The sequence below is a fragment of the Chaetodon trifascialis genome, chromosome 18 (genome assembly GCF_039877785.1).
Source record: "Chaetodon trifascialis isolate fChaTrf1 chromosome 18, fChaTrf1.hap1, whole genome shotgun sequence".
Lineage (NCBI taxonomy): Eukaryota > Metazoa > Chordata > Actinopteri > Chaetodontiformes > Chaetodontidae > Chaetodon > Chaetodon trifascialis.
The window spans coordinates 15,092,930-15,120,817 of record NC_092073.1 but is presented as its reverse complement, the minus strand read 5'-3'; the positions used below and the strand labels follow the sequence as shown (position 1 = coordinate 15,120,817).

The window sequence follows — 27,888 nt, the reverse complement described above, 5'->3', positions numbered from 1 at the left end:
GCACTTTGTATGAATGGAAATGTATAATGGCTATGCCTGTGTGTGAGTCGGTGCCAATTCCAGGGGTACCAGCAGTAAGTGAGTCATGGCTTTGACATTTCCATGCAGAGTAGTGTATTACATTACTCCTGCTGTGCTTTTATCATCCTCGTTCATTTACTGACCGTAGGCAACCGACAACCTTTACAAACACATGCACGCTGGCACACAGGCCTGCGTGTGCATACGCTCTCTGGCGCTCTCTCTCTTTATCAGGCACACAACAGAGAGTGAGAATTAATCTGTGTGTGATTATGGATTCAGTGGATTGCATTTTTTCTTCATGAGGTGCCACCAGTTGGCGACTGACTTACTTAATTAAAAAAAAAAAAAAAAAAAAACAGTTTGGGGATTTAAACCATAATGACATCCACTCTCGCCAACCTTCTTCTGCCAACATTCAATTAGGCTTTTAGCAGTCATCAGGATTAATTTCATAGAGGATGTCTTATGTGTCATCACAGCTCAAACCCTCACTTTACCTGAGCACGACCATTTGTGGTCAAAACGCATACATGATGGACAAAAAACAGCTGATAACAACAAAGGAAAAGTTTTTTGATACAGACTTCTTGTCATTTTAACAATTAAAATTCCAGACTTGGTGCAGACTTCTAGCAGACTAATTTGTTTCAGTTGTTTGGTCACAGGATTGTCCACACTGTAATTTTTTTTTATGAGGCTGCTGTTTTGGTGAGATTTTTACCTTTCATGCTCCTTTTATGGGCAACAAGCATTTTCCATTCCGTGCTTAAACAGAATTACATTTCATCATAGACCAAGACTGATTGTAATTTCCTTTTCACTAATTATTCCAGCACTGCACCATTGAGTAAGAAGCTGATTGAAAAGTGAAATCTGAACACAAACAAGGTAAAACACTGAATTTTAATATTTTTGTTCTCTGTGCATTAAGAATGCCAAACTTTTCCAAGCTTTCCAGACGTGTGCAGATACTCCCAGCTAATGCATGTGTTTGTGTGAGCATGTGTGTGAAAAATGATTCTTCCCTACCGGCAGCAGATGACAGCCTTGCAGGACAACGCCAAGTCAAGGAAGGCCTGGCGGAGCTCGAAGGACAGTGCATATTTCAGCGTCTGACCGTCGATGATCAGCGCAAGCTCATTTTCCTTCCTCAGAGAGTCGCCCAGGGATGAACAGTGAGTTGTCAGTGTGGCACGAGTAGCCTGCAAAGAGACAAAGACACAGAGAATGAGAAACTAGGCTTGAGAGACTCACTGGACACTTTCACACATTATCAACATGCATTTATTGCCACAACTTAACTCTAATACCTCTTCTGCGGTTGGATCATACGCACAAAGACAGCAGTGCTCACAGGGATGCATCAGGAAATGCTGCTGGCTTACAGTAAAAACCTAACCTCTAACCCTGAACCTCACCACTAATTGGTCCTAAATCCTAATCTGCACCCCAACCAATCATAACTCTGATTCTCACCATGAAAATGACTCTTTTTCCTCATGAGATCTGGCAGCGGCCCTTTCAAGTGACCGCATATTCAGATTTTATGTTTTTGTGGAGATACTGTGGCCTCAAAAAGTGGTGAAAATACAAATCACACATGTCAAAACACACAGAGCAATTCGTTGAAAGGTCAAAACCGCTGGTGGCAAATGGAAGACATGTGCTCCTGGTTGCGCGGGCTGCTTTCATCTGGGGGAAGAATTTGCTTCTGTGTACACTAAACAATTAAGAATGCCAACATAAAGTTCACATTTGCCCTAGACTTCATTACAACACACGGATGCTTCAAGGTCCTGGGGGCATTTTAGACCATGGCATGAAATCCTAAATATTTACTTCACAGAACAGCAACACGCCACAGTGGTTGAAAACATGCAAAGGAGACAAAATAAGACTAATGTTGCGGCAGGTTAAACTGCATCATTCATATCTAACAGCAGAGTGTGTGCGTGCGCGTGCATGTGTATGTGTGCGTGTGCATGTCTGTGTGTGTTAGTGTCAGTGCCAGCTTGCCTGCAGGGCAGTCGTTTGGGGCAGTTTTGATGGAGCTCTTGATAATAGAGGAACAGGGATTAATAGAGAAAATAGACATCCCACAAAGTTGTAATGAATTCCATGTGGAGGAGCAGGCACGCTACAAGCTACCAGTCAGGGCCACACGCACACACAGATACACACACCTGAATTCTACATTTCCACTGACTGAAATTATGATTTCCATGGTATCCCAATATTAACATGGCCTTATACCACTGGAAGCTTCAATATGCACCATGCTTGTCTTGTGTGGTCCATCAGCCGGTTTTAGATGTTAAATAGAAGTTCTGTTGATGCTGAATATGGAATAAAGAATAGAAACAAACAACTTTTAGCTTGCAAATAATGAATCATCATGAAACCATGTAAGAACTGTGAGAAATAAAACAAATCTGAATTTAGATGTCATTTGGCTTAACTGCTTCAGCTCTGACTTCATGTTTACTAAGAACTTTCGAGATCACCATGTGAATTCAGGTTAAAGCCTATTAATATCGCTGCAACACTAAAAAAATGTTTCATCCATCAACTGTTGTCCAATACTGTAACAAACAGCTCAATATCTGTCAATCTAAGGACAGTTTTGTTAGTGGTACACGTGGAATTGAGCTTAAACACATAATAAACAATGAGTGACGCAAAATGAAATGCCCCATAACAGGAATTGTTTATGGAAACATGGGCAGTACAGCTAAATACATGGCAATCAGCTTCACAAGACCAAACTCCAGACACAAAAGTGCACAAACATTTGAAAATTTGGCACCGTTGAGAATCTACACAGTCTCTCACAGAGAGACGGCCATCAGACCTGAGAGAGTCCAGTGACCCGCAGAGAGATAACCCCTCTGTCCACCAATCAGCATGTGCAAGAGACGACACAGCGAGCACACACACACACACACACACACACACTCACATATACATGCATGTAACACAATTGCATGAACAATGCAGCCTCTCTTCTTCTAGCCAAATAACGACGCACACATGCGTCGGCACACAAGTGTCCCTCCTCTAACCAAAAATTCCCCGCTCTTGTTTTCTCAGCCTGAGGCTGTGTGTTTTTCTTTGTATGCCGGAATTCCTGTTTGCATTCACCTTTTTCCCCCCAAACAGGGGAAAGGAAAACAAAAACATAATGAAAGGATTAAAGGAGATTACAGGTTGTCAGAGTTCTGAAACTCAAAGCGTCTATGTGTGTGTGTGTGTGTGTGTGTGTGTGTGTGTGTGTGTGTGTGTGTGTGTGTGTGTGTGTGTGTGTGTGTGTGTGATGTGCATGTGTTTTTACAGAGGAGTGAAACACGTGTATGCATGTATGAGTGTTTGCCTGTCAGTCCACAGGGGTTGTGTGTGTGCACATGTAGTGCATGTGTGAGACATGAGAATCTGACAAAACTCCCTTTTCCTCCTGCTTGACCTCATCTCATCAAAGAGGAATGGACACGAAAAGCCCCAGCAGCATAATACAAAGTAAACAGCCCATAAGTGATAAATGATTGTATAAAAACACTGTATATGACACATATTTGGAGTGGTGGGTGTTGATGCTTGAAGGCTTGCACAGCTTTCTGCATGGGGCTTGATTCTGTGAAGCTCTTTCAAACATGATTCAAGTGGATGTGAGGGGACAGCTTTCAATTCCACACTGATTTATTCAGAGGAGTGTAATAATGGCTCAGCTGCTAGTTGTGCCTGAAATTCATCATAATGTGAACCTGTGTAGTGTTTCACAGTATAAAAGGGTCAATCCTCAAGTCAATGCAAACAGTTCACCAGTCTAGCAGTGAGGTGCTACTACACCTCAGTGACTTGTCACAGCAGGTCCAGTCAAAGCTTTAGCAGCAGCGAAGATAACTCAGGATAATAACCAGGCTGAGTGTGCAGGGAGCTGTAGAAGATTAAAAAAGGTTACTATGGTACAAACACTAGTTAGCTCTTAAAGCTAACAGGCAGCCACTTTCTAAAGTACAGCAAGTCCAGACCTAACCATATCTTCATGACAAAAAACGGCAAAGATGAAAAGAAACAGCTCACAAAAGGTCCACTATGATCTGTTAACACTTTCTCAAAGAGAATAAACACGAGACCAAAGAAAAATCCATTACCATGCAACTTTACTCTTTCTCACGCTAAATTAACTGCTATTTTTGGAGACCTTAGAGGAAAAAATTGCTTAATTCTTTGATTGCACGAGTTGCAATGTGACAGATCTCATTAGCAAGCATTTTTATGTTCCAAAGTAAATGTTTATTTTTCATACGCATCTGAGCTTGAAGAGGGCAGACACACTAACGCACACACGCACGCACGCACGCACGCACGCACGCACACACACACGCACTTTGTAACAATGTTCACAGGCTCTTCTCCATGGAATTTTATCAGGTTTAAATTTGGAGCACAAATTAGGCAGGGCATGGGGACAGTCTGAGATATAACAGGTCACCGTCTCTCAGTGCATACTTTACTATAAAACGCCAAAGAACAAACACACACAAGCACACACAAACACTCACACACACAGACACAAACACACACATACCTATCTATATACTGCATGTAAGTATATTTAAATGAACAAACTGAAGATGGGGAAAGCCAAATGTTGATCTATTCCAGGCCACCCTCTCCATTCAAAGAGAGCTCAGTGCCATTATGACAAATGTACATAGGCAGAGTATAAAATATACAGAAATGCACTGAGCAAGACAAATGAGAAAGGGTACAAAGAAAAGGATACCGACAAAGGACAAGAAACCAGACGTGGGGAAAAGAGAGAGAGCTGCTGAGTGAAAAGAAGGCGGGGAAAGACATGCTCATATCTGAAGTGCAGATTCTGTCACCACCAGTGAGATTTAATATACCGTTTAATTATCTGACTGTGCATCTGTGCAAACACCCACATCCTCTTCTGCCTGAGCCAGACACACACACACACACACACACACACACACGCACATATTGCTTACCAAGAAGTAGACAGAGACAGACATGTGGTCTTAACAGTGGGAGGCCTGATGTACCAAAACCAATATAAACTGAAAAATCCCAGAACAATACAGCAAGTTGAGGCACTAAAAAGTGGCATCTGTGTGTGTGTGTGTGTGTGTGTATAAAGATGATTAATGAGCAGAAGAGCGATGCTGTTTGTTTAAGAGTTGTACTGCGGGCAGCGTGGCGAGGAGAGGGGGATTGTGGGAAAGCTAGATGTAATGTATATTCAGAACTATCAAGCTGATCAGCATGATCATGTGCCACTGCATCTAGGGTAAACAGAATGTGTGTGTGTGTGTGTGTGTGTGTGTGTGACAGATTCACAGACAGAAATAAGACGATGAAAGAGGACTTTACATTTGTATGCTTGTCTGTCCTTTGGTATTGGCTAAACAGATGGAGACAGGGAAAAGATTTGTGTTGGTCTGTGTGTGGCATGTGATCTGAAGGTGACAGATGGTGCTTGTCACAGCTTCAGTGGTTGCAAACCGTTTACCCAGGAGGCATTGCTCACAGGGTTTGTTTTGATGAGGAGGAGCACCAAAAGGAGATCGCATTACAACTCACTCATCGCCCTCACATGTCTCAGCCAAATCTCCCCCTTCTTTTCCCCATTTTCTTTCTCTATCCAGATTGTCCATCTCCTTCATGAAGTACAATAAACACTCCCCCTGGCTTTATTCACGAACACACTCCTGCGCTTGTACCAGGATAAACACTCATATTTTCTTGCTTGTTCCTGCTCTCCCTCTAAAAGACACACATTTTTCCTGCCACACACCACAGAGGCTGTGTATTTGCTTCCTGTGCATAGAGAGGGTGCTGACAGATGTGGAGGCAGTGGTGTGAAGGAGACATGGAGTGGAGAAAGGGTTGGGGGGGAATATCTGCCGCCAACTGCAAGATCCACTACACTGATCGACCTTCAAACTGATAACAGCTGCAATAAGAGGGAGCGAAAAGTTGGGACAAATTTTTTAAAATGAGGGCAAAAGGTCAGCCTCGAGGTGAGATTTGATGAGCGGCTTCTGTTTTCGCTCATGTGCAGGTTACATTTTGAAACAGGCCCCGCATGCATGAAGAAGCTGAGGCAGCTAGAGTTATTTTAAGTGTGAGATAAGTGTTGCTCTGAAGACAGTGTCGCTTTCATCCACGCCGGACACAACCAGAGCCCTCTGAAGTTCACCGGATTGACAGGCATGACTGTGACACCACCGACAAGCTACATTCATACACATGAGAGAGATGTTTCCTCTTACATCCATACATTATGTCCAAAGTTGTGCTATGGATATGAAAATCAAGCTATCAATATGTTTATGAGAGGATACTGAATAACTGATCTGACAAACATCTGATTGTATACTGTATTTTGTGTATAAGGGGATGTGAACCAGCATTCATTATTCCCATTTAATAACTGTGTTTTGTTGCAGCAGTTTGTCATGTAGTTCATTCTGTGTCACATGTGCCGACACCCACTTGAAAGTGCGCTACAAACGGCCCCGGCTCTAAAGCATCGATCATACACTCGTCACATGAAAAATTCCACTCATGGCCCATGGTTTATGTTTCATGTCAACCAGCTGTCCCTCTCAACTTTCCTGTCTTTGTGTGCCATATCAAACTTTACACTTTTACAAAAGACCCCTCTGAACGATAATAACGTACTTAATCTTAAACTTCTTCAACAATGATAACAGGCACAGATTCAAAAACCTGCTCAAGGACACATCAGCAGTGGGGACGGTTGCCATGTCTGTATGAGGCCAGGCTTTCCACACGAAAGACGGATTCCCTACAGCACCAAGTTGTTTAAAGTTGCTGCTAAATGGAATGTATTGAATGGAAAGTCTTTGTCTGCATTTGGCAAAAGGTAAGTCTAAAACTGCAGAGCATAAAATTACATTAAGAATAATTCTCATCACAGTGAGTGTTCTGTCAGTCTTTCTAGAGTCTCTCTGAGCAATTGTCTTTCATTTTTTTCCTTCCTTTCCATTGATTTCCTTTTTTTCTTTTTGTCATTCACTTTCATTCAACTAAAGATGATAGAGAGATTTATCTGGAAAAAGTGTACTTTGAAAAACTCACTGTACACACCATTCTCACCACAGTCTTTTCGTTAATACTGTCTCCTCTTTGGACAGCAATGGCCTATATCCTTCTCTGCTACAGCACATTCTGCCTCATTACAAGCCATTCAGCTGTAGAAGAGACTTTTTTCTGCCTCAAAATATTTCTAATGAAAGGGATTAGAAAGTCCTCTTTTCTGACGTGTAGGTGTAAAAAAACACTCAGACCGTCTGATAACAAAGAACTCCTGTCTTATGCGTTATTGGACCTACCCACCATACATCTATGTGTAATCTTAAGGAGTTTCCCGAAGGAAGGCAGGCGTAACATTCCCTATGGCTGCAATTAAAGCTTGTGGACAAGTATTTCAAGTATGTATGAGCAATAATGGCAGGGCAAAAAAAAATGACAGGCACAATTTTTTTTTTATGTCATCAGCTGATATCAGAGCCAAATGTTTCATCCTCTGACCCTGATTTTATTAGCAGGCTTCTACTTCTACTCAGACTTTGAACTGTTTACTGGAAAAGTATGGTATGTGATCAACCAAGGCTGCTAACAAAATCTTCCAAACCATATTAAAAACGATCCACTTACAGTGCTAACTGCAATGGCTTTCACCCTCCTGTACTAAATGCATAGGCGATTCTAAAGTACCCTTATTAGCCTGACATTAATCTTCACCCTTTCCAACTCAATTTACACAGCGTCTGAGCGACCTTGCACGCAGTCTGGCTTTTGACCAGCAGTTCTCAAAGTCTGGGAGCTCCCAGACACCGCTTTGATGCATGTAAATGTGACATCACAACCATGTCTTTTACTAGATGTTGGCATAACATGGGAAAGCAAAGTGATTATAGGTGTGAAGTTGTGCAATTAAATTTAATATCATGACCAACGTTGAAATCCTCTCACAAACGATTCAAATTGGATTCGATGTTAACCACGCAGAGGTCTTTAGTGCCATGCTGATCATGCTATAGACAATAAAATCCCTCTAAAAGCTCACAGGTCAAGACACCCGCCATCTGCGCAATGACTTAGATGAAGCAAGAAAATTATGAATGTAAACACAGATGTCTCTCCATCAAGGTTTAACACACACTTTGGGCCCACAAACACTGCACTCACACATAAATCCATAAACAAACACGCACAAGCACACACACACACACGCTCAGTGCTTACGCTTAAAATTTATGAGGCATAATCTCCCCGGTCTCACATATAAACAAACTCTGTAAAACTGAACACACTGTGATTGTGTGTGTGTGTGTGTGTGTGTGTGTGTGTGTGTGTGTGTCTTTGTATACATGTTTGAGTGTAAGCACACATGTGGGTGTTGGTGAGAGCGTGAAAGAGAGACAGACACAGAGGCACATGACAGTCATCAAGTGACTTAAGTTAAGCAGTCACACATGAAACATGAATGCAAAGAACACATAAGTGGGGTAGAAATCGAACCTGAACACACAGAACGTCTCACATCTCACTCTAAATAGCAAAAGGAACATAAATAGACTGAACACACATACGGTCTGTACATGGTACTGTATGTGAAAAAGATGGAGAGACAGAGGGAGGGAAAGAAAGGGAGAGGGAAAGAAGTGATAGTTCATTACTTGTCTCTTTTCATCCCTTTCTCCAAAGGGACACCAGAGACTTTAATTATCTGCACCTGTGAGCACACAAAGAGCCCCACCCACCAATCTGGCTGCGGACCACACCCTAGTTCCCACAGTAACCTGTTTAAGACCCGACCACGTGCATGCCCTCACTCCTGTATGGACACACACGAGAAGTCCCCATACTGTACACAGTCAGGAGTAAGACGAGGGTGTACTCACATCCAGTGAATCTTCATTGACGATGATGAGGGACATGCCGTGTGTCACCAGACGACAGGAGTAACCTGAGAAACAGACAGTGGAAGGTAGTGAATGGGGGATGGGAGGGAGATTAGATTTACTCAAACCCAAAACACTGGTGAAAAACTGGTCTCGTGTACGACTGGTTTTGCAAAATCCTGCTCCGTTCTCACACACTCCATGTTCCTCTGACGGCCTCCGGCCATTATATCTCTACTGTGGTCTGTTATGTATAGTTCAACTACATCATGCACCATAAACATAGCAGAACTGCTAACTCACAATTATTCTGCATACCAAAAAAGGTGTAGAGAGTGTGGAAAGTGGCAGATGATGTCCCACATCAGCGACAAATGTCTACTCAGAAAACGTTGCTTTCAAGTCTTGTTTTTGTGGACATCTGCCACCAACTTCCTCCACGACTGCCAAGAGAAACTAAATGCACTAATGTCATTTCTGTGCAACTTTAACCCTGCGCCCACTGGCCACTGGCACATTTCACTTGGAGACTGAAGACATGTCTGGCATTTCACAGTCCACATAATGCCTGCTATTCTTCCAGCCATGATTTAATTGACTCCACAATACATACGGTTTCCTACACTGCTGCACATCATGCTGCAGTGACAAGGGGACTTCCACACCATTGTTGGATTTGCCTTCATCGCCGACACATACTCCATATCCGGGTTAGCTGCTCTTACTTTGCATCTGCTTGTGGCAAAACTGTTCTTGCTGTGACTTAAACACATATGTTGACTGTATTTCAAATGCTTTCACCTATGTTGATGGCAGTTTCTTGCTTGTCTCCAGTGAGGACCCAGATCTTGATGTCAGCCCTCATCAGAGTGGCGATGGTCTCTGGCACGCCAGCCTGGAGACGGTCCTCTATGGCTGTGGCGCCCAGCAGCATTAAGTTCTATTGGTGGAAGAGAAGAGCATGACAGCTCAAGAAATAGAAGAACAAAATATGGCACAAAAGAAGAAAGAAGCTTAGAATAAATCATATTTAGGCTACAAATTCATCCAGATGTCACCGGCCTGTATGTGAGGGCTCTTTCTCTCCAGAAAACATCATCCATATCTAATTTGAGGATGAGAATGATGCCAGCGAGTTAAGTTCAGTTGGTACAGCAGCTCATTTTGGACCTCTGAAACCAACTTTGTGTCTTCATGCCAAGAAGTAACCCATTACCTTTCCTCCCCTTGCTTTAATTTGTTCAGCATTTAAATGCATGTGTACCCTCATTAGACACACTCGGACGCACACACAAACACTCGCACAGACACACAAGTTAACACTACTGTGTTGTTGACTCCAGTTTTATGGGGCTTTTGGCAGGCTGGTGCAGGTAATTACCCTTGTGGTCTCCCAGTCTGAGCTCCCCTCCTCCTCCAGCTTCCTCTTTTTTTCCTCTTCACTTACTTTTCTCACCTCGGCTCTCTTTGCTAAATCCTTGGTTTTCCCACCTATCAGTTCAACTGTCTTGTGGATATCCTCACAACGGAAATCTCTGTAGTATTTTGTTGACTTTTCCCCCCATTCCCTGCTACCTTTCTGGCCAACTAGTACAAGGTTTCCGCAATTTCGTCATTTTACATTCCCCTAAAAGAAAAGACACACACCAAGGGAAATCTGACATGCATTGCAATTTATGGGCTGTGAAAGAGCGCCATGTTTATTGAAGTGTGGGACTCAATGGAGCCACTCTGCCACCTGCTGGCAAACATGAAGTGTGTGTTTGTGTGTGCGAGAATGCATCGTGACCTTCTTACAGGTCTCTGCTTTAATGTCATATCAATCTATCAATATCTACCAATTTCATATATGCTACAAAAGGAGGTTTAATTAAAAATAAACCTGAGTTTACCTTTTCCAGTAGTTCATAACACTCCTCTAGTTTCTGAGCGCGGTCTTTGAGCACAGTGCTGACTCGATTGTATTCCTTCAGCCACTCCTGGTAGGCGTCTTCCTCCAGGTCTACATATGCGAAACACAGAGTCCTCAGGCCTGAACAGATGGGAGGAGGATAAGATGATCAGTCAGCGTGACCATAGAGCAGGGATACATCATCATTTTTAAAGGGGAATCAGTGATCCAATGCTCCTCCATCAGAACGCGGAGAAGCAGACAGAATGGAATTGATAAATGGACATCCAGTGAAATAAACAAGTCTTGTAAACAGAGAGAAGCTCAATATGGTTTCCTCTCTCTCTCTGTTTTTCTTACCCTCAGTAGCAAACTGTTCCAGATGAGCAACGGTTAATTCTTTGTACTGGGACGCCTCAGTCAGACGTTCAAAAATTACATTATCCTGAAAAACAACAAAACAGGAAATTCAGCATTGAATGAATAATGTTCAAAGACATTCATAGTGCTGCATTAAAATTCTAATGAGATAAACATACAGCTCCTTTGCAGTACAGCCGTAGCTTCCGGTTGGGGGTTCTGACCACCACAGACATACGTTTGCGGTTACTGTAAAGGAAGCACTGGGTTCAGTTTCAAAACACTCTGCAGTCTTGTATTACAGTTATTTACTGACTGAGAAGAACATTTATGGGAGTATTACCTGGAAAACTCCAGCACATTCAGCAGCTCATAGCTCATCTCCTTTCCCCTCTGAAATACACAACAAAATGTCAGGTCATAACTTTGGAAAGAAGCGGCTTACTGCAGTAAAACACAGAGATACACACTCACAGCTTCAATTATGACCGAATGTGGGGTTCTTGCAGTGAAAACAAAGCCGAGTCCTTTGGCCCCTTTGACCAGCGCTCCTTCATCTGGCGAAGAGGCCTGGTAAATTATCTGGTTTTCCTCTCTCTCAGGGACCACCGTGTGGCACACTGCCATCATTGTCAGGAACTCACAGATTTGAGGTGATGTAGGCTGGATAAACACACACAAAGAAATTGGACGTGGTTTTTAACAGCATCCTCTTGTCATTTTTGGGCAGTATAGTTTTGCTTCAAATTAAGAAATATGGGAAAAGCTTCAGGGACACCTACATGGTTCTTCTCAATGTTTTGGATGAGAGCTGGGTCATCAAACTCTGTAGAGTTATTGCTGTTGGACGGCAGATTGCTGCGAGGGAAGAAGAGGCAATTAATCAAATAGCATTGCAGGCCAAAATAGGTGTGTTTTTGTCCACATGTACAGTACATAAATTACTCAAAGCATGCAGAGCCTTGAATGGAAGAATGTTAGAAAGGGGAAGACGGATGAGAAGGTCACTAACCTGAAGTCCTCCATTGAACGATCACAGTCAAGATCAGGGAAGTGGCTGCAGTGATGAATGAGGTTGTGTTGCAAAAAGAATTAATCGGTTAATGAGTTGAGTTCATTTGATCAAGCATGCAAGACTCTAATCAACTGAATTAATAACAGCTGATTCTTTACTACAAGTTAGTCTAAGACAATTAGTTTAACATTAGAGGTTAAAGGAAATGCAGTGCAAAAGTGGATTTAGTGGAATGTGATCATTTTCGTTTAGTATGGTTCTTGGGTTTACAGATTGAGCCAACAGGCAAGAATGAAAGTACCAAAAAAGAGATGACTGACCCATATGTGATTCCCGCAATGGTACACTTCTTAAAGTGCATGACGTTACAGGTGAGAGTTCCTGTCTTGTCGGAAAAAAGATACTTCACCTGGAAAGGAGGGACAGATAATGAGCAATGAATGCAAACACAGTACATTTTATCAAGCGAATATTGACTGAGTGTGTATGTAATGGTAATTTTGGGCATTCCTACTGCCATCCTACAGCCACTGATAGGGAGGGAAGGAGGGGGAAGGAACGGACCTGGCCCAGTTCTTCATTAAGATTGGACGTTCGAGCCATGGCCGGCGTGTCTGTCTCAGAGTAGTACATCTCCACGTCCTGAGGGGAAAACAAAAGACAAGCAAAGTGACCAGGAATATTTGACTACTTAAAAATAAGTACATTTGAAAATCATGTATTATAAAAACAATTACCCAGTTGATGAAGAGGGCCTGTGTGAACTTGACCACCTCCAGGGTGACCAGCAGGCTGATGGGGATCAGGTTGTTGTACAGGATGATGAACGTCAGAAGGTTATAAGCAAAGTTAGTGGAGATGTCACCTGCACAAACACACAACATACACTTATTTACTGACCCTTAAAGTGCACATTAACACTAATTATTCCTTACTGTAAAGGAGACTTAAGTTACAGGTTGTGAAACATGGTATGTGTGGGTATTCTCACCGGCCCGGGACAGGTACCAGCAGGCATCCTCAGTGTGTTCTCTGTTCCAGATGGCGGCGCCCACGGAGCTGACCAAAGCCATGACCAGCAGGATGCCAAACAAGACCAGGATCTGCATGTTGGTCACTCGCTCCACATTAGAGCGCTTCAGCGGTGCCTTGGTGGAGTTCTGGGAGGTGGAGAGGTCAATGAATAGAACAAGTGAGAAACACATTGAGACGGTGTTGGACGACGCTGAAGTTTCACAGAGTTATAATGTTTTCTCTGGGGAAACAAAGTCAATTTGCAGCAACCTTTTAACACATTTGCCTCGCTAATTTAATTTGTCACACACAATTACAAACATGAAACTTTTTATTATTTATAAAAATGTTCTTATAATTTTTGGCGGAAAAATTTGCCAGCAGTGCAAACACTGGGACTGAGGATTAAAAGTACCTCTTGGCTTGGATGTGCTCCCAGTTATGAATGCGTCACACAGTTAATTAAAATCTCTAAACTACTCCTATGAAGTTCTCAAGGACAGGAGAGTCTATTTATTAAAAAAAATATCAAATTAAACTCCAAAAGTCCTTTGCTCTTAGGCATTTTGAAGACAGAATTTTTCACGCATTATCCACAGTTTGCTGAATTCAAATAAGACATAATAAGGGTTTACCTGCATCAGTTTGGAGTCATGGCCAGTGTAGACAACAATTCCCACAACCCACTGTGTGTTTCTGAGCTGAGCGCCTCGCAGCAACACCTGGTCTGGACCCAGTGGAGCTGGACTAAAGAAGAAGAGAGGTAAAAAGCTTCAAATATGATAAATGAATGCAGATTTAAGGCATCCTGCATTTCTTAGTCACCTGAATGATCTCTTCTATAAAATCCTTCTTAATTCATGAAGAATGCCAATGCTTTTTCTATGATGACTGCACTTTCCTGTTTGACTTTTAAAGCTTATCTCTTTTCTGCTAGATGAGATGACAATGAAAGCTACTATATGTGCTTTTATCCTGCTGTATTGACCAGAGCTGCTTTACACCACAATATTATTTAGAGACGACTGACTTACTAGCAAAATAAAAATATGGCACTGACAGTACACTTGCTATTTTCAATCAATAATCATCAGGAAAAATCTGCGTGTGCGTGTGTCTCACTTCTGGTTCTCCAGCCGCAGTGTGCCAGTGAAGTCATACAAGTGTCTGTTGGGGCCTTCGCACTCCAGACGACCAGACAGTGCCATCAGATCCTCCAGGGTCTGAGCACAAGCTGTCAGCGAGAGACCCTGGAAAAAAAATGTATCAAGTCGAGTCAAGGGCAGTTTATTGAGGGAGCACTTTTACCAAACACGAATGTGACTAAGTACATCACAGAAAAGAGAGGTTCATATAATAAAACAGGTCAAACATGAAAAAAACATGAGATGAAAAGGGAACAAGAGCTGCAAGAAACGTGATGCCTCATGGATGGAAATGTGAGGATTGTGAGGAAGTAAGGTTTCATTTGATAGAGTCCTGAAAGCTGATGTCCACATTTTTCAACATCTTTTATTCATTTGTTCTTCATCTTATTTTTCATTCATTTTCTATGCCTGATTTTATGTTCATTCTAGATGGACCAGCTGCTCCTTAACATGGCTGACCCACCACAGTTATTAAAGTGTATAAACACTATATCTAAACACAGTTTTATTTTAGTTTTCTAGAGTTTATACGGCCAATTCTTCTGACCAAGTTTCTCATTGACCATTTGCAGAACCCATCCGTCCACTGACAACTGCTGCTTTGTCATACCTGTCTGATCTTCAGGTTGGTTTCTCCATCCAGGTTGGAGGTCTCAGTGTAACACATGGCCTGTGGCTCGCTGTGGAGAAGAGGCAGAGTTGCATCAAAACAATGTCGTGCTTCAAAGGATGAATCTATCAATCAATCAGTCAGTCACTGACAATTTTTAACACTGAATAATCAATCAAAAATTTATATGTTTAAAATTTACTATTATTAGTAGCATTATTGTTATTAAATATTTGTTGGTAACATCCTCTGACATATGAATATTTGTTTGCTTCACATAATTCTGTACAATTTTAAATTGACTGCTGGTCAATTTTAAGACAACACTTTATGTTCTTTTAATATAAAGTGGGACTGCATCATTACATTTGATCTTCTAAATGATTAATCACTTAATCAAAAGACTGTTCAATAGATTAACTGACAATGAAAATAATCATTAGTTGCAGCCATAAAAAGTAGTACAACACTCAACAAATGATTAGAACACATGTATAAACACACAAACACACACTAATGTGCCCACACAAGCGCACACGCACAAACACATTGTCTGACCTGGAAGACACAATAACCATGTCAGCTGGAAGATGTTGGCCATTGGTCACCTTCACTATGTCTCCTACTGCCACCTTGTGGCCAGAGTACAGCAGTGCAAGAAAGAAAAAGAGCGGTGTTACAGCAGAGGGTAGGGGGTAAGAGGTGGGGTAAGAGGAGGGGTAAGGGAGGAGGACAGAGAAAGGAAACAAGAGGCAAGTTAAGACTTGAGATAAAGTGACAGTGAGCACAGCAGTGCATATCTTAAACGGTTTTGTCTGGACTGCAACAGAGGCAGACCAGGATAAGACACAAAGTTCACAAGCACGTAGATAGAAAAGAGAATGAGAAGAGAAAAAAGATCAAACAAAACTAGCAAGAAGTTGAGGACTTCATATTTCCACTCAGTTCAAGGAGATGTGGTATAGTGCTGCATAAGCCACAGCCATCCAGGCAATATTAAGACTTCGAAAAGGTTATTCCCTGAATAACCCAGTTACAAAGAAAGAACTATATTGTAACATCAAAATCTGAGGTTGGGGAAAGTATGTGGAGTAGATCATCAGGACAGACGGCTGAGCTCAAACACAGCCAGTGTGCCACATCAGGTGTGGTGTAAACCATTCAGTCTATCAGGCTGCTTGTTCTCCTGAGATCTGAAGGCACAGACTTGTTTTCCCAGCACACAGGAGGGAAGATAAGGTCAACACATATCATGAGCGGTGATCTGGGGAAAGTTTATTATCAATGCATAAACACAGCTTTAGTATGAGACCTTCCTTTGGTCAAAGGAACCACAAGGGGATGTGGATGAATTATATGGAGTGAAGAGACTACAAATTTAAAACAAAGCTTCTCCTCTCAAGAAAAAGCCATTTAAGTTGAACTGTCACCATGCCTCTTTAACATAAACATTCCCGAGTTAGCAAGGCAGCTCTGAACAAATCCCTTCACCTGTTCTGACCCTGAATAACAATGGGGCTAAATTCCTGCTCACTGCTTTTGTTCCACACAAGGACTCATATTTGATGTGATTTGACCTGCTAGAGCAAGACTATTCCCAGCTGGAGCTCAGTTAATGAGTACACTCAAGAAGAAAAACAGATCTCAAGAACAGTTAAGCATTTTGTTGTGTAAGAACATATAGTGAACACACACTGTACTGTGAGAACCAAGTTTTCATTATTTTGGAGGTAACTTTACTTTGGTAGAGATTCCACTGGAGGAGACAGGTCAAAAGAGTCACTGGTTCAGATGTTTCTCCTCAGAGAAAATCTATGTGGAATACTGTGCAAATCAAGACCGAAAACAACAAATTCAATTATTATCTGGCTCTGAAACATCAATACTAATTGTTGGAGTATCTTTTTACTGTCACGGATTCGACGCAGACAGATCCTGACCAAACACAGACTGAGTGACTACAGACTAGCCACAAGAAGCAGACCACATGAAAACCCTGGAAACTTAAAGACGAGACAATATGGAATCACGGCACAACAGGTGAGACTGAGACAGAAACTGAGCTCCTCTAAGGCGAATGTAACCACTTCATAATATAATAAAATCAGACATTTTATTGGTTAATCCCCAATTATACAAAACTACTCAAAAAATATATCCAACAAAATACGCAACATCTAATAATACTATCCTGTCACGTCATTTGTATCATTATTCTAAGTTATGTTATCTTATTACTATTTTCTCTGTATTTTAAAGAAATCTGTGTCAGCTTGCACTTCTCAGATGCTTAATGTATTATTTTTTACTTCATTCAGGCTGATAAAGTACGCTAAACTGCATTTAAAACTGATTGAGGCAGAGAGAAAGACAGGAGTGACGAGTGAAAGAGCAACAAAGATGAAGTCTGTGATGATAGCGATACCTGTTTCCAGATGATCGTCTGCCAGGCTCCGTTCCGCAGAACTGAGAGACAAGGACAACACAGCCATCAGTCAGCCTATAGAGCAGCACTCATACAGTATTCATAGCGACTAAACTTTTGTCTGGGGTCTGCACTATAGTGAGTGACAGACAACAGCTATTCACTCAGCCATGAAAGGAAAACAAAACCCACACAAATAGACACAAGCACACTCATGGAAAAGCGCACAGACAGTTGATAGGCATTAACAAGCACACACACACGCAGACGATACCTGTTGTCTTCTTCTTGTTTACTGTGTTGTCTGCTTTGTGTCTTTTCTGTAAAGACACAGATAAAGGTGCATTAGCCTTCAAGACAAGCCTATGATGTCTGTCGCTCATAAACTTAACAGGTTAAAAAAGTACTCACATAGTCCTCTATGATCTCTTTGATCCCTGCCACGGTGAGGATGAAGATGAGTGGGACCAGTGTAGTGTAGCGGCCGGTTGGTGATACATCAGGGATTTGCTAATGAAAGTCAAGAGAAGCAGCACTCAGAAATCATTGCTAACAGTGACTGTTGAATAGCTTAAATGACCCATAATGGAACATCACAGTAATGGCACGGATAAATATTTAGTTGTTACTGCATTAAGCTCATCATTCAGAGTAACAGGTTCAGCTTGGACACTGACACTGATAGCGAGCGGTTGAGAAAGATTGCTTTATTTATGGCGACAGAGCCATGAGTGCATAATGGAAGGCAATGCAACTTTTCCTGAGGCTCACGCAGAGAGAATAAAAAACAGTGCCCCTCTCGTCTTTCCATCCCTGGGAAAGAAAATATTGCCAACCAATCAGGTGGCAAGTACAGTGTGGGATTACTGATCATCTTCTATGATCACATTGCTTCTTAATTTCACTAAAATTCATTTGCCAAAGGGATAAACTTGTTGTGAGCAAAATGATGAATAAAAGCAACATATAATATTTAATTGTGCAAATGCGTAAATTAGCGATATCTGATAAACATGTACTGATTTATTAATTTGAGAACAAGCCTTTGATGCGACCCATTTATAAACTATTAATGATTCATATTTACTTTTTATTCGGTTCCTTCTGGTTGTCTGAGGAAATTTACCAAATCTTACTTTTTGGCATCTAGAAAACAACTCTCAATAATGCAGTATTTGAAAAATAGCTGGGCCAGTGGGAATCTGGACGGCTTTAAAACAGACTCTTCAGGATCAGCTAAAGCCTGTGTGGGCCACAGAGTTAAACTGAAACCAAACAAACAGGCCACTGCTGTTACTATTTTGTGTGTGGGGTTTACCTGCATGAGTGCGATGAACAGGAAGAAGGCGTTGGCAGCCCGCCTGATCTGCTCATACAGAAATCGGGGCAGGAAGGTAAGCACGCCATACTTGGTTGTACTGTGGGAGAACACAAGGAGAGAGGAGATTTTAATTTGTTTACATTCAAACAGATGGAGGCAGAGTCAAGCAGTGCATTAGCAAAAGAAGGAGGAGCACATGCATACATTGTGTGCTAATGATTTTTTAACCTGACACAGTATTAGCTTAGAGGCTGTACAGCAACAGACTCCATTTGGGTTTCAGTGTTGTGGCACTTGAAAATCTATTAGAAACACTCAATTGCGCTCGGAAAGGGCAAAACCATTATGGGCTGCACACACATCACACCTACGGTAAAAGTAGACCAATGTGTTAAATCCAATGATCTAAATTTACCCCCAACACCCCTGAAAATAGGGGCAAGAAACCCTGGCACTTCCACCGGTCTGCCAATCAACTCTATTGATCAGACAACTGTATTGATTAGCCTTGATATAACAAGGAGCTACCGTAAGAGCTTTTAGAGAGGCTAAAAATAAAAAAAGACAACCTCCAAGTCAAGGCTTGGCTAACTTGTTTTTTTTTTCCTGTGTGGTCTGATTGGAAACTAAGAGCACCTCCAATGGCTTTTGTTTAATGGATAGTGCATGTTTGTGTGCATGAATGCACAAAATGGCAAAACACACGTCTCAATCATGGTTCAGAATCTCCTAGGAGATGAACACATAACCGCTTTTTCCATCTACCGCACATACAGAGATACAAAACCACAAAGAGCTGGACAATACACACAAAAACAGAGTAACAGCTGCTAGTCTGTCACGCACACACATGCACACGCACAAAATGTCTTGACCCTCATGCTCTGGATACCACAGAGTTAGTGATACTACACCTATGATCCAGCAGATAAACCTGACTTAATCTAATCAAAGACAAGTGATACCAGACACCACAAAGATACACACACACAGACACACACAGGAAAGAAGAAACAAAAAGAGGCAAAAACATCTGGCTGTGTTATTTTTCATACTATAGATGTCCAACTTGCTGGTGGTGTTAACAGCTGTTAGCTGCAGGGGTGATGCTCTCCCACCGCTGTGTGGCTTCATCATGTTTTTTATAAAAAAGGTCAGCGTTCTTCATACATTATAGGCCAAGAGAACACACTGGGCTAAAGTCAGAGAGGAGAACACAGCCAGGTAGATTTGTTGAAGTATTTGTTAAAGAAATGATCATGTTCAAGGATAAGAGAAGAGCTTACTTTGCTGTATTTGAGCACAGGAGAGCAGCACTAATGCTCACGTTGTATAAAAACAATTGCATGCAATGAAATATGGAAGAGGAGGACCTGGGGAATGGAGAGGAGGTGGGTTGAGTGTGCAGATAAAAGCTACAAGACTTTAATTTCTGAAAAATCAATAAGGCTATTGAACCTTTAAAACATAAACTAAAGAGTTACAGGAACACAGGGACATCAAAGGGCATGCCACTGGAGCCAGAGTGCTCTTGACTCTCCAATCAGCACACAGCGGGGGCGGAACTCCACACATGATCCAATCAGATGAGCCAGCCAGCACCTGCCTTAATCTTATTTGTAGAGCTGAAATAGGCTCTTTTCAAAGTGAAATTGAATCTCCTCACAATAATGGCAGACCACTGAATGTCATCTGACTAATGACAGGCCTTTAACTCATGAGGACATGAGCCTAGTGCTCGCTTTGGCGCCACGCATAGTTTGCACATAAAACTAATAATAATAAAACGGTAAAGACAGGGGACAAATTAAATTGGCATCTGTCTGAATCAAACTCAAATAGTGATTGGCTGACTCAATCAATCTGTCCATTTTCTTCTGCTTATCCAGAACCAGATCTCAGTGGCAGCAGGTTAAGCAAGGTAGTCCAGACCCGGGGTCTCCTATAAGTTGGATGTACCCAGAAAATCTCCGAGGGGAGGCAACCAGAGGCTCCAATGGCCCCTTTGAACAAAAAACAGCAGTGGCTCTGCTCTACAGAGCTCTCTACAGAGCTCCTGCTGGATGTCTGAGCTTAGCTCCTCACCCCATCTGAGCCCAGCCACAGTGTAGAGGACACTCATTTTGGTTGCTTGTATGTGCGATCACATTCTACCCAATGCTTGGGCCAGTAAATGAGGTGTGGGACAACAATGCTCTGGCACAACACCTGCATTACTGCTGATGCCACACCAATCCACCTGTCCATCTCATGCTCCATTTTACCATGGCTCATGAACAAGACCCTGAGATACTTCAACTCTTTTGCTTAGCGCAGCAAGAAGAACCATGGCTTCAGATTTGGAGGTGCTCATTCTCATCCTAACTGCTTCAGACTTTAAACCACCCCAGTGCCCGTTGGAGGTCATGGTCTGATGAAGCCAGCTGAACCCCATCTGCAAAATACAGAGATGCAATTCTGAGGTCCCCAAACTCGACAGCCCCCTTACCCACCCTTTGTGTAGAGAGAACGCACCTCGATAACCCACCCAAACCCCTCTGATACTTGCTCTCACGCCCAGGCGGGGACACACCAGCACAATGTGTCAAATAATGATAGCCTTATGACGTGTGGTCCCGAGTAGTCTTCTTCTTGCTTCAGCTGCTTAGACCACAGAAAGCCATGACTGCACAAACCACAACTCCAGCCTTTGACCAAAATCTGAGAAACCAGGTCAGACGGCTTTTACGCTAAGTGAAATCCAGGGCCACTCATTCTACAATGACCCCTCACAATTTCTCAAACACCATAAACACAACATACACCATTGACCTGACAGACACAGCTAAGGTGCTTTCTGTAGTTTATGTAAACAAAAGTAAGTGTAGTTACTTTAATTTTAAATATTTAATCAAATATTAAATATTCACAAGGACGTAATGACTAAGCAACATGGCCATGTTAAGTTGTTAAACCAAGCAGTTTTCCACTGAGATTCCCAGGTGGACTTCAGATGGACACGTCAGCCTCACCCATAGCGGCTGCTACAAAGTTGCAAATAATCACTTAATAGGTGAGTTATTAAAACAGCTCTGACAATAGAGTTTCAATTGCAAAAGTATAGTATTAGTAGAACTACAAAAAATGTTAAGTCACTGTGATATAAGGCAAAACTAAAAGAGGAAAACTTTCAAGAACAGAGAGAGAAAAAATCTCAGTGGTCCAAAGTCTCTGTCGCACGGCATGCCGGGAAGAAAACCATACAAACAGACTGTTAGCGTCCTTCAACCCAACACTGGTGAAAAGCCCAGTGAGTAAATATCCACAATGCTGGAGTGTCCCTTAGCAAGTCTCCAAATCCCTAGAAACTGACCCTGCACTCTGACCTCCCTGGAAAAGGCTAAAAGGAACAAATCAATTAAAGTAAATAAAGTCAGGGTGAGCTTATCATCCTGGGAATAAACACAAAATAAACAAAAAGTATCGGATAAGATGAGCAGAGGTTTCATAAGTCTGGTGATAATACTTGGCGATATGTTTTGTTAAACTGTGAAAGTTCTCAGAAACAACTGAAACGCTAAAGAAGTTTTGATCTGCATAACTCTCGCTCGCTGATTTCTCTGTTGATCAGCTGATGTAAACTGTCTGTATAGACTTTCAGTGAACACCCCACAGAAAAAGCTGCATACAAGCGACACAACATGCATCACAGCAAAACGTGCAGTCGGTAAAAGCACCTACCTGACATGGTTGTCGCAGAACTTGGTATTCTGTGGCCGGTTGAGCAGCACCGTCCGCGCCGTGGCGTCTACGGGATCCGCCTGGGAAGTAGTCCCGGACATCTCATCATCTGCCTTGCGGTAACCGGCGGACGAGCAAGCAGGTCCTGCACCGTTGGATTGATGGGAGAGAGGCGAGGCTGAGTGAATGCCAGTGAGAGACAGCGAGACGGAGATAGAAAGAGAGGGGAGGGGGGAGTGGGGGACAGAGACATAGACGGGAGACGTGGTTTACGGTTCAAAAGCGAAGACGACCAATTAGTATTAGAGGCTACTGTATGCTGATGTATGCTGAAGCCGGAGGGGTCGATTCAATGACGTTTCCCGTTATAAACAGCCCCCCTTGTCTTTCAGTATTATTATGCAGGTACCGTCAATGCATACACGCGCGTTTCGCGACGCCCACGGGACCCCCGCGTATAATGGATGTGCTGAGGGATGCACAATGGCGAACAAACACACAGGGTTTGTCTGTTTTATCAGCATGTCAACTTGTCCATATGTAATACAGAGAAGACCCGGCGCGCGTCGCGGCTGTCATTAAAGTACAGGCGTAAATTATTTTTGAAAAAAGTGACAGAGGAGGATGCAACACGCTTCTTCTGCAGACTCCCTGCCTCCCTGCCAGCCTGGCTTTGTCATCTACAACCATTTTAAAGCGTCGTGATCTCCGCTCAGTCACCCCCGCATGAGCTCCAGGAGCAGGACGGTTTTCATCCTCGAGTGCGACTAATTGCGGGATAATATGTGCATTTCTGCAGGAACATGGTTATAAAGTGAGAGCAATGCAAACAGGTCGGGTCGCCACAGTTTACTCAGCTGGTGCAACAACGGCGAACCTGGGCGAGGACAGATGCAGCAGCACGCCCGTGCGTCCTCTCTCCTCCCCCGGCCTTGGTAAAGAGGAAGCTCCCGGCCCTCGTGAAAGATACTGGCCCGCCAAGCTCCACTGCCGTGTCATCTGGCCACCTGCCGCCTCGGGAAGCCTTTAACGGTCGCGATTTGGACGATTCTCCTCCCTCCAAACTGATGCTGAGCAGATCACTGCTGCAGGTCCAGACAACAAGAGGAAGCCATATGGAGCTCCTTCAGTGCCGCGGAGGGGCAAAGCCAGGGCTCCGCTTTTAAAGGGCCAGAAGCCTGATATCGCCTTAAGGTCTTGTGGTCAGGCACAGATGGGTCAAATGACATCCCTGAAGCAGGAGCCATCCATCAGGAGATCACTTCATTCCGCTTCCCCTCCACTGAGATGCCAGAGCAACAGCAGTGTTCACCTACTACAGGTTTCTGCTCCTCACATTTTTCTCATTAACTTGCATAGACGCAGATAGTTTACGTTTCACACTACATCTCCAGTCGTGTAAAATGGAATACTCTAGAATGCATTTATCTGCTAAGCCTCATTATTCTGATTCTATGTTCTCACAGATCCTTAAAGTGTACCTGTGGTGCTCAGTTGTTCATGTATGATGTACTGAAATGCATCACTAAACACAGTTCTAAAATGTATTATGGGATTATTGTCATTCTTATTTGTTAGTTAGTTGTATCATTTCTTGGGATAAGTACATTGTGTGTGTGTGTGTGTGTGTGTGTGTGTGTGTGTGTGTGTGTGTGTGTGTGTGTGTGTGTGTGTGTGTGTGTGTGTGTGTGTTTGAGCCTGTGTGTGAAAACAACAACAGGCTAATTGCATAAATAATTTAGAAAAGAATAAGCACCGCCAGGGTGCAGCAGATTGAATTTCCGTAGTCCTGAAACTCTCTTTCTGCAGCACTACTTTCTCACAATGGATGTGTAATTCTCTCCCCTCATCAATAACCAAAATTTGGTTAATACAATTATATTCCACTTAAGCTTGTTCTAAAGTAAGCAAAGAATTGTAAAATGACCCGGAAAAAGGCCAGTCAGGCTTACAATATCTACTGGGTGGGCTATTATCACTATCATCACATCAGACTTCCACCTTTACATTGAAGGAGACATTACAGTAAGTTGTCTGTTTTACAGGAAACAGCTACAGTGATTGCATATGTTTTGAGTGCAACTGGGGTTAGTTGAACAGCAGACATTTGTTTGTTTTTTGCTGTTATTAGAGGTAAACTTTCAGTATTTTATTGTAGTATACTTCATTGTCACTGGAACTTCGTAGACCTAATTTTAAGAGGTTGAACATTGTTAAAATGTCCAACCTTAGTATAGCGATACAGCATACCAGCGCATAAAGTGTCTGCAGAAGGAAGCAGAAAGAGCAAGGGTCAAAGTCTATCCAAGCAAAATGATAATAAGCGGCCTATCTCTCAGGCTATTACCTCTGGACCTAACACGGCTATAAGTCACAATCACGGCTCGGTACTTCACACTGCAAATGGCACAGGGGTCAATCAAGATAATGAGCGATTGGAAGGGAATGATGAAGGATTACAAAAGGTTAAAGGTAGTCAAGGGCAGTGCACATTGGTAACTGCAAGGTCATCTTTCATTTTAACACCATGAAGCAATTCTTTTTCCCTTTGTGAATTATCTACCTTTTCTATACCTTGTTGCTTATTTTTGTTCTTATAGAACTATTTACCACTCACCACCCCTTACCTCCACTTTTTAACCCCCCTAGAATCTACCTTTCCAGGCGGATCAATAATGTCTTTCTCAGCAGCCCACTTCGGCTCTGAATCATTTCTGAGGAGATCAATGCCTCGGTTACTCATCTCTGATGGAGTAGAGACACAGTCACCTCCGTAACTCATTGCTGATGCACCTCCGATGAGTCAGCAGCAAACCCCAGCAGAGCACAGCCAGGTCAATTACACATGAAACACCCAGGCTAGACGGACAGGTACCATAGGTCTGATAACCTGCAGCCAAAACAGGTAAGACTAGACTGATCAGACCTCAACAAACACTCGGATCTCATACCCTGGTAGCAAGATACTACCGGCTACCCATTTGGTTGCTGAGGCTTAAACAAGACGTGTCCCCATTGTTAAAAACGACCCTATGCATAAATTAGTAAAGCTTCTGTTCATTATGTAGAGCAGTTCAATAGCCATTTTCCTACCGTGAATACCTGTGTCATTAGAAGCTTATTAATTCAATCACATAAAATTAAAATGAGCTGCTCCAGTAAGCAGAACAAGGGCAATGTACAGTTAAATCCATCATACATATCATTTGAAGAAGATGTCACTCATCACAAGCTTCATAATATCTTAATATGGAGTATTGACCTTGTGTTTTGGGCTGAGTCCAAGCTGCCCTGGCCTGAGACCAAGCTTTAACTGTTAAAAAGCAGACTAAGCTACTGAATAATAGATAGCGACAGGCTGCATAAGTCGTCTCCATTTTCCAGTATGTCTAGAGCATATTTCACCAGACACTCTGCCCTGATGCTGCGCTCCAGCCTTCACTCAAGAAACAAGTCATATGTCAGCCCCTATCACAACGTCCCCCTCAGCGGCTGTTTCAATTAGTGCGACTGCCAGAATTGTGTTTTAAATGGCACAAACATAGCTTTTGAGATGCTTACACATTCAATTAATACGGTTTAATAGAGAGGCACCATCTTCCAAACACCCAACCCACAGATGAAATGAGCCAGAAAGGAAATAGCTACTAATTGTAACAGCAGTTGTAGTAGAATAGCTACAATTATCCCCAGCTGTCGAAGCACTGCCACCCCCACAAGCCACACCGAGGACAGATACTCCGGCTGCTGCCGCATTTTTATCATCTGAAAAACTGTCAAAACATTTTAGATGCAAACGCACTTGTGTAGCTCAATCTACATGTCAAATCAGACTGTACTGCATAAAATGTGCATATTTTATTCCAGCATGTTTTGTCTTCCTTTCTTGGAAACATGGCCACAGAGTTTTTAGAATCATTGCCCCATAACAGTAAAGTCTCAGGGTTTAATCCTCCAACGGGCACAGGCCCTCTCAAAGTGTTCTTCAACTTTTAACACTAAAACACAACCACCATACTTATTTCAATAGCGTAAATAAAATAAACGCAAAAAACACAAAACATCCTCCCCCATATTCCCTTGTCCAGCCCACAATCCTGTGTGATCAGGAAAGCATTACCAATAGAGCATCTTCTGCTTGAGTGACCCCTACGTCCCATGGCTGTCCTGGTCTCCTAGGTGACCCCCTCAGACCCTATTTGCAGGTCCCGATTGACCTAGTCTCAAGCATTCCCAGTGGGTCCATTTGCCACTGTAACGCCGTAGGAAGCAAGGCAAGAAAGCCTCTTAGGGGCCAAGTGAGTGAGCACGATAATCCCCTCTGTGTCTGCTCTGCAACTTCACCTGCTGCTAATCCATAACCTGATAATCCTACAGGTGAGACTGCACCAAGCACACAAACACACATTACACTAATGTATGCATATGCACATGTACACATTGACATTGTATTATGGACACACTCTCTCATACACACATATACATATACCGTATCTTTTAATGTCAGAAAAGATGCAAGGTCCCAACATGCAGCTACCCCCTTGCCCCCTCTCTAAATCCAGCCCACTTATGTGTCATACATGCATGCAGCAGTGTTCATGTGCATGCTCTATTCAGGCATGCCATGTCCATACATGCATGAATTGTGTTCTAGAGCATGCATTTGTATTCATATTCAAAGTTTTTGCTTTAAGACCTCAGTGCGTATCGATCAGTCTTCATCAGCATGGCCTGAAATGAGTGGTCACCCCACTATCTACAAGCACATGCAGTGAGAGGGTTAATTCCTGTTCAGCATTCATCACTCCAGGCCCCAAGGAGCTACACATTATTCAGGGTCCTCAGCAGTAATATCATGTCTTAACCTTTGCAGACAAGAACCACAGACACTCTAGTAAGTACTGTAACTAGACATTGTAGCTCTTGAGGGCCAGGGTTTGGGTGACACCTGCTCCTAGCCGTTGCGCATGGCCGCATGCACCTTGGGACTCCGGACACAAATGGGGCGTCATCCAGTCTAATTCGAGCAAACTCACTTTTGTCAAACCTGTCTGTGAGGCAGGCACGCATGGTAGCGCTGGCGCCTTGGCCTGGGTCCTGCAGTTCAGAAGCCTCCTGCCTAATGGTGGTCAACACTAACTGCTCTGTGGGCACCAGAGAGGCCGCGGCAGGAGAAAACAACACACACAAGACAACAAGTCAATATACACATACGGCACACAACAAATCCATGTGCCAGTAACTGAACTGTAAATGTGTTTGTATTTGTCTATCACTGGAAGAACAGTGAGATAGGATTCATGTCTGCATATGAAAGAGGCAGGCCTGAGAAGTTGCACGCAGGAGTGGACTTCATGTAGCTTGCCCAGGAGTGCCCCCCTGTGTCCAACTTATGTAAATACC

The 27,888-nt window shown here is 42.8% G+C and overlaps 1 protein-coding gene across 6 annotated transcripts in view; it reads right to left on the bottom strand.

The window, feature by feature from the left end:
• The window catches only part of atp8a2 (ATPase phospholipid transporting 8A2), a 48,535-nt gene that overhangs the window by 18,119 nt on the left and 2,528 nt on the right, over positions 1 to 27,888 (bottom strand). Inside the window, exons 2-25 of one of the 6 annotated variants that reach the window (XM_070986536.1) lie at positions 27,522 to 27,629; positions 22,486 to 22,630; positions 18,763 to 18,862; positions 17,856 to 17,954; positions 17,719 to 17,764; positions 17,445 to 17,485; positions 15,578 to 15,651; positions 15,020 to 15,089; positions 14,384 to 14,511; positions 13,897 to 14,008; positions 13,239 to 13,407; positions 12,985 to 13,112; positions 12,812 to 12,889; positions 12,568 to 12,656; positions 12,245 to 12,289; positions 12,015 to 12,090; positions 11,707 to 11,895; positions 11,576 to 11,625; positions 11,412 to 11,481; positions 11,233 to 11,317; positions 10,874 to 11,013; positions 9,783 to 9,921; positions 8,982 to 9,046; positions 1,054 to 1,226 (exon numbers count right to left, since the gene is read on the bottom strand). In XM_070986536.1, the coding sequence (XP_070842637.1) occupies positions 1,054 to 1,226; positions 8,982 to 9,046; positions 9,783 to 9,921; positions 10,874 to 11,013; positions 11,233 to 11,317; positions 11,412 to 11,481; positions 11,576 to 11,625; positions 11,707 to 11,895; positions 12,015 to 12,090; positions 12,245 to 12,289; positions 12,568 to 12,656; positions 12,812 to 12,889; positions 12,985 to 13,112; positions 13,239 to 13,407; positions 13,897 to 14,008; positions 14,384 to 14,511; positions 15,020 to 15,089; positions 15,578 to 15,651; positions 17,445 to 17,485; positions 17,719 to 17,764; positions 17,856 to 17,954; positions 18,763 to 18,862; positions 22,486 to 22,630; positions 27,522 to 27,629 (2,419 nt within the window). Of the gene's footprint in view, positions 1 to 1,053; positions 1,227 to 8,981; positions 9,047 to 9,782; positions 9,922 to 10,873; positions 11,014 to 11,232; positions 11,318 to 11,411; positions 11,482 to 11,575; positions 11,626 to 11,706; positions 11,896 to 12,014; positions 12,091 to 12,244; positions 12,290 to 12,567; positions 12,657 to 12,811; positions 12,890 to 12,984; positions 13,113 to 13,238; positions 13,408 to 13,896; positions 14,009 to 14,383; positions 14,512 to 15,019; positions 15,090 to 15,577; positions 15,652 to 17,444; positions 17,486 to 17,718; positions 17,765 to 17,855; positions 17,955 to 18,762; positions 18,863 to 22,485; positions 22,664 to 23,362; positions 23,473 to 26,605; positions 26,737 to 27,521; positions 27,630 to 27,888 lie in introns of those variants that run through there. The other 5 variants (XM_070986535.1, XM_070986540.1, XM_070986541.1 and 2 more) reach the window with 5 other exon arrangements.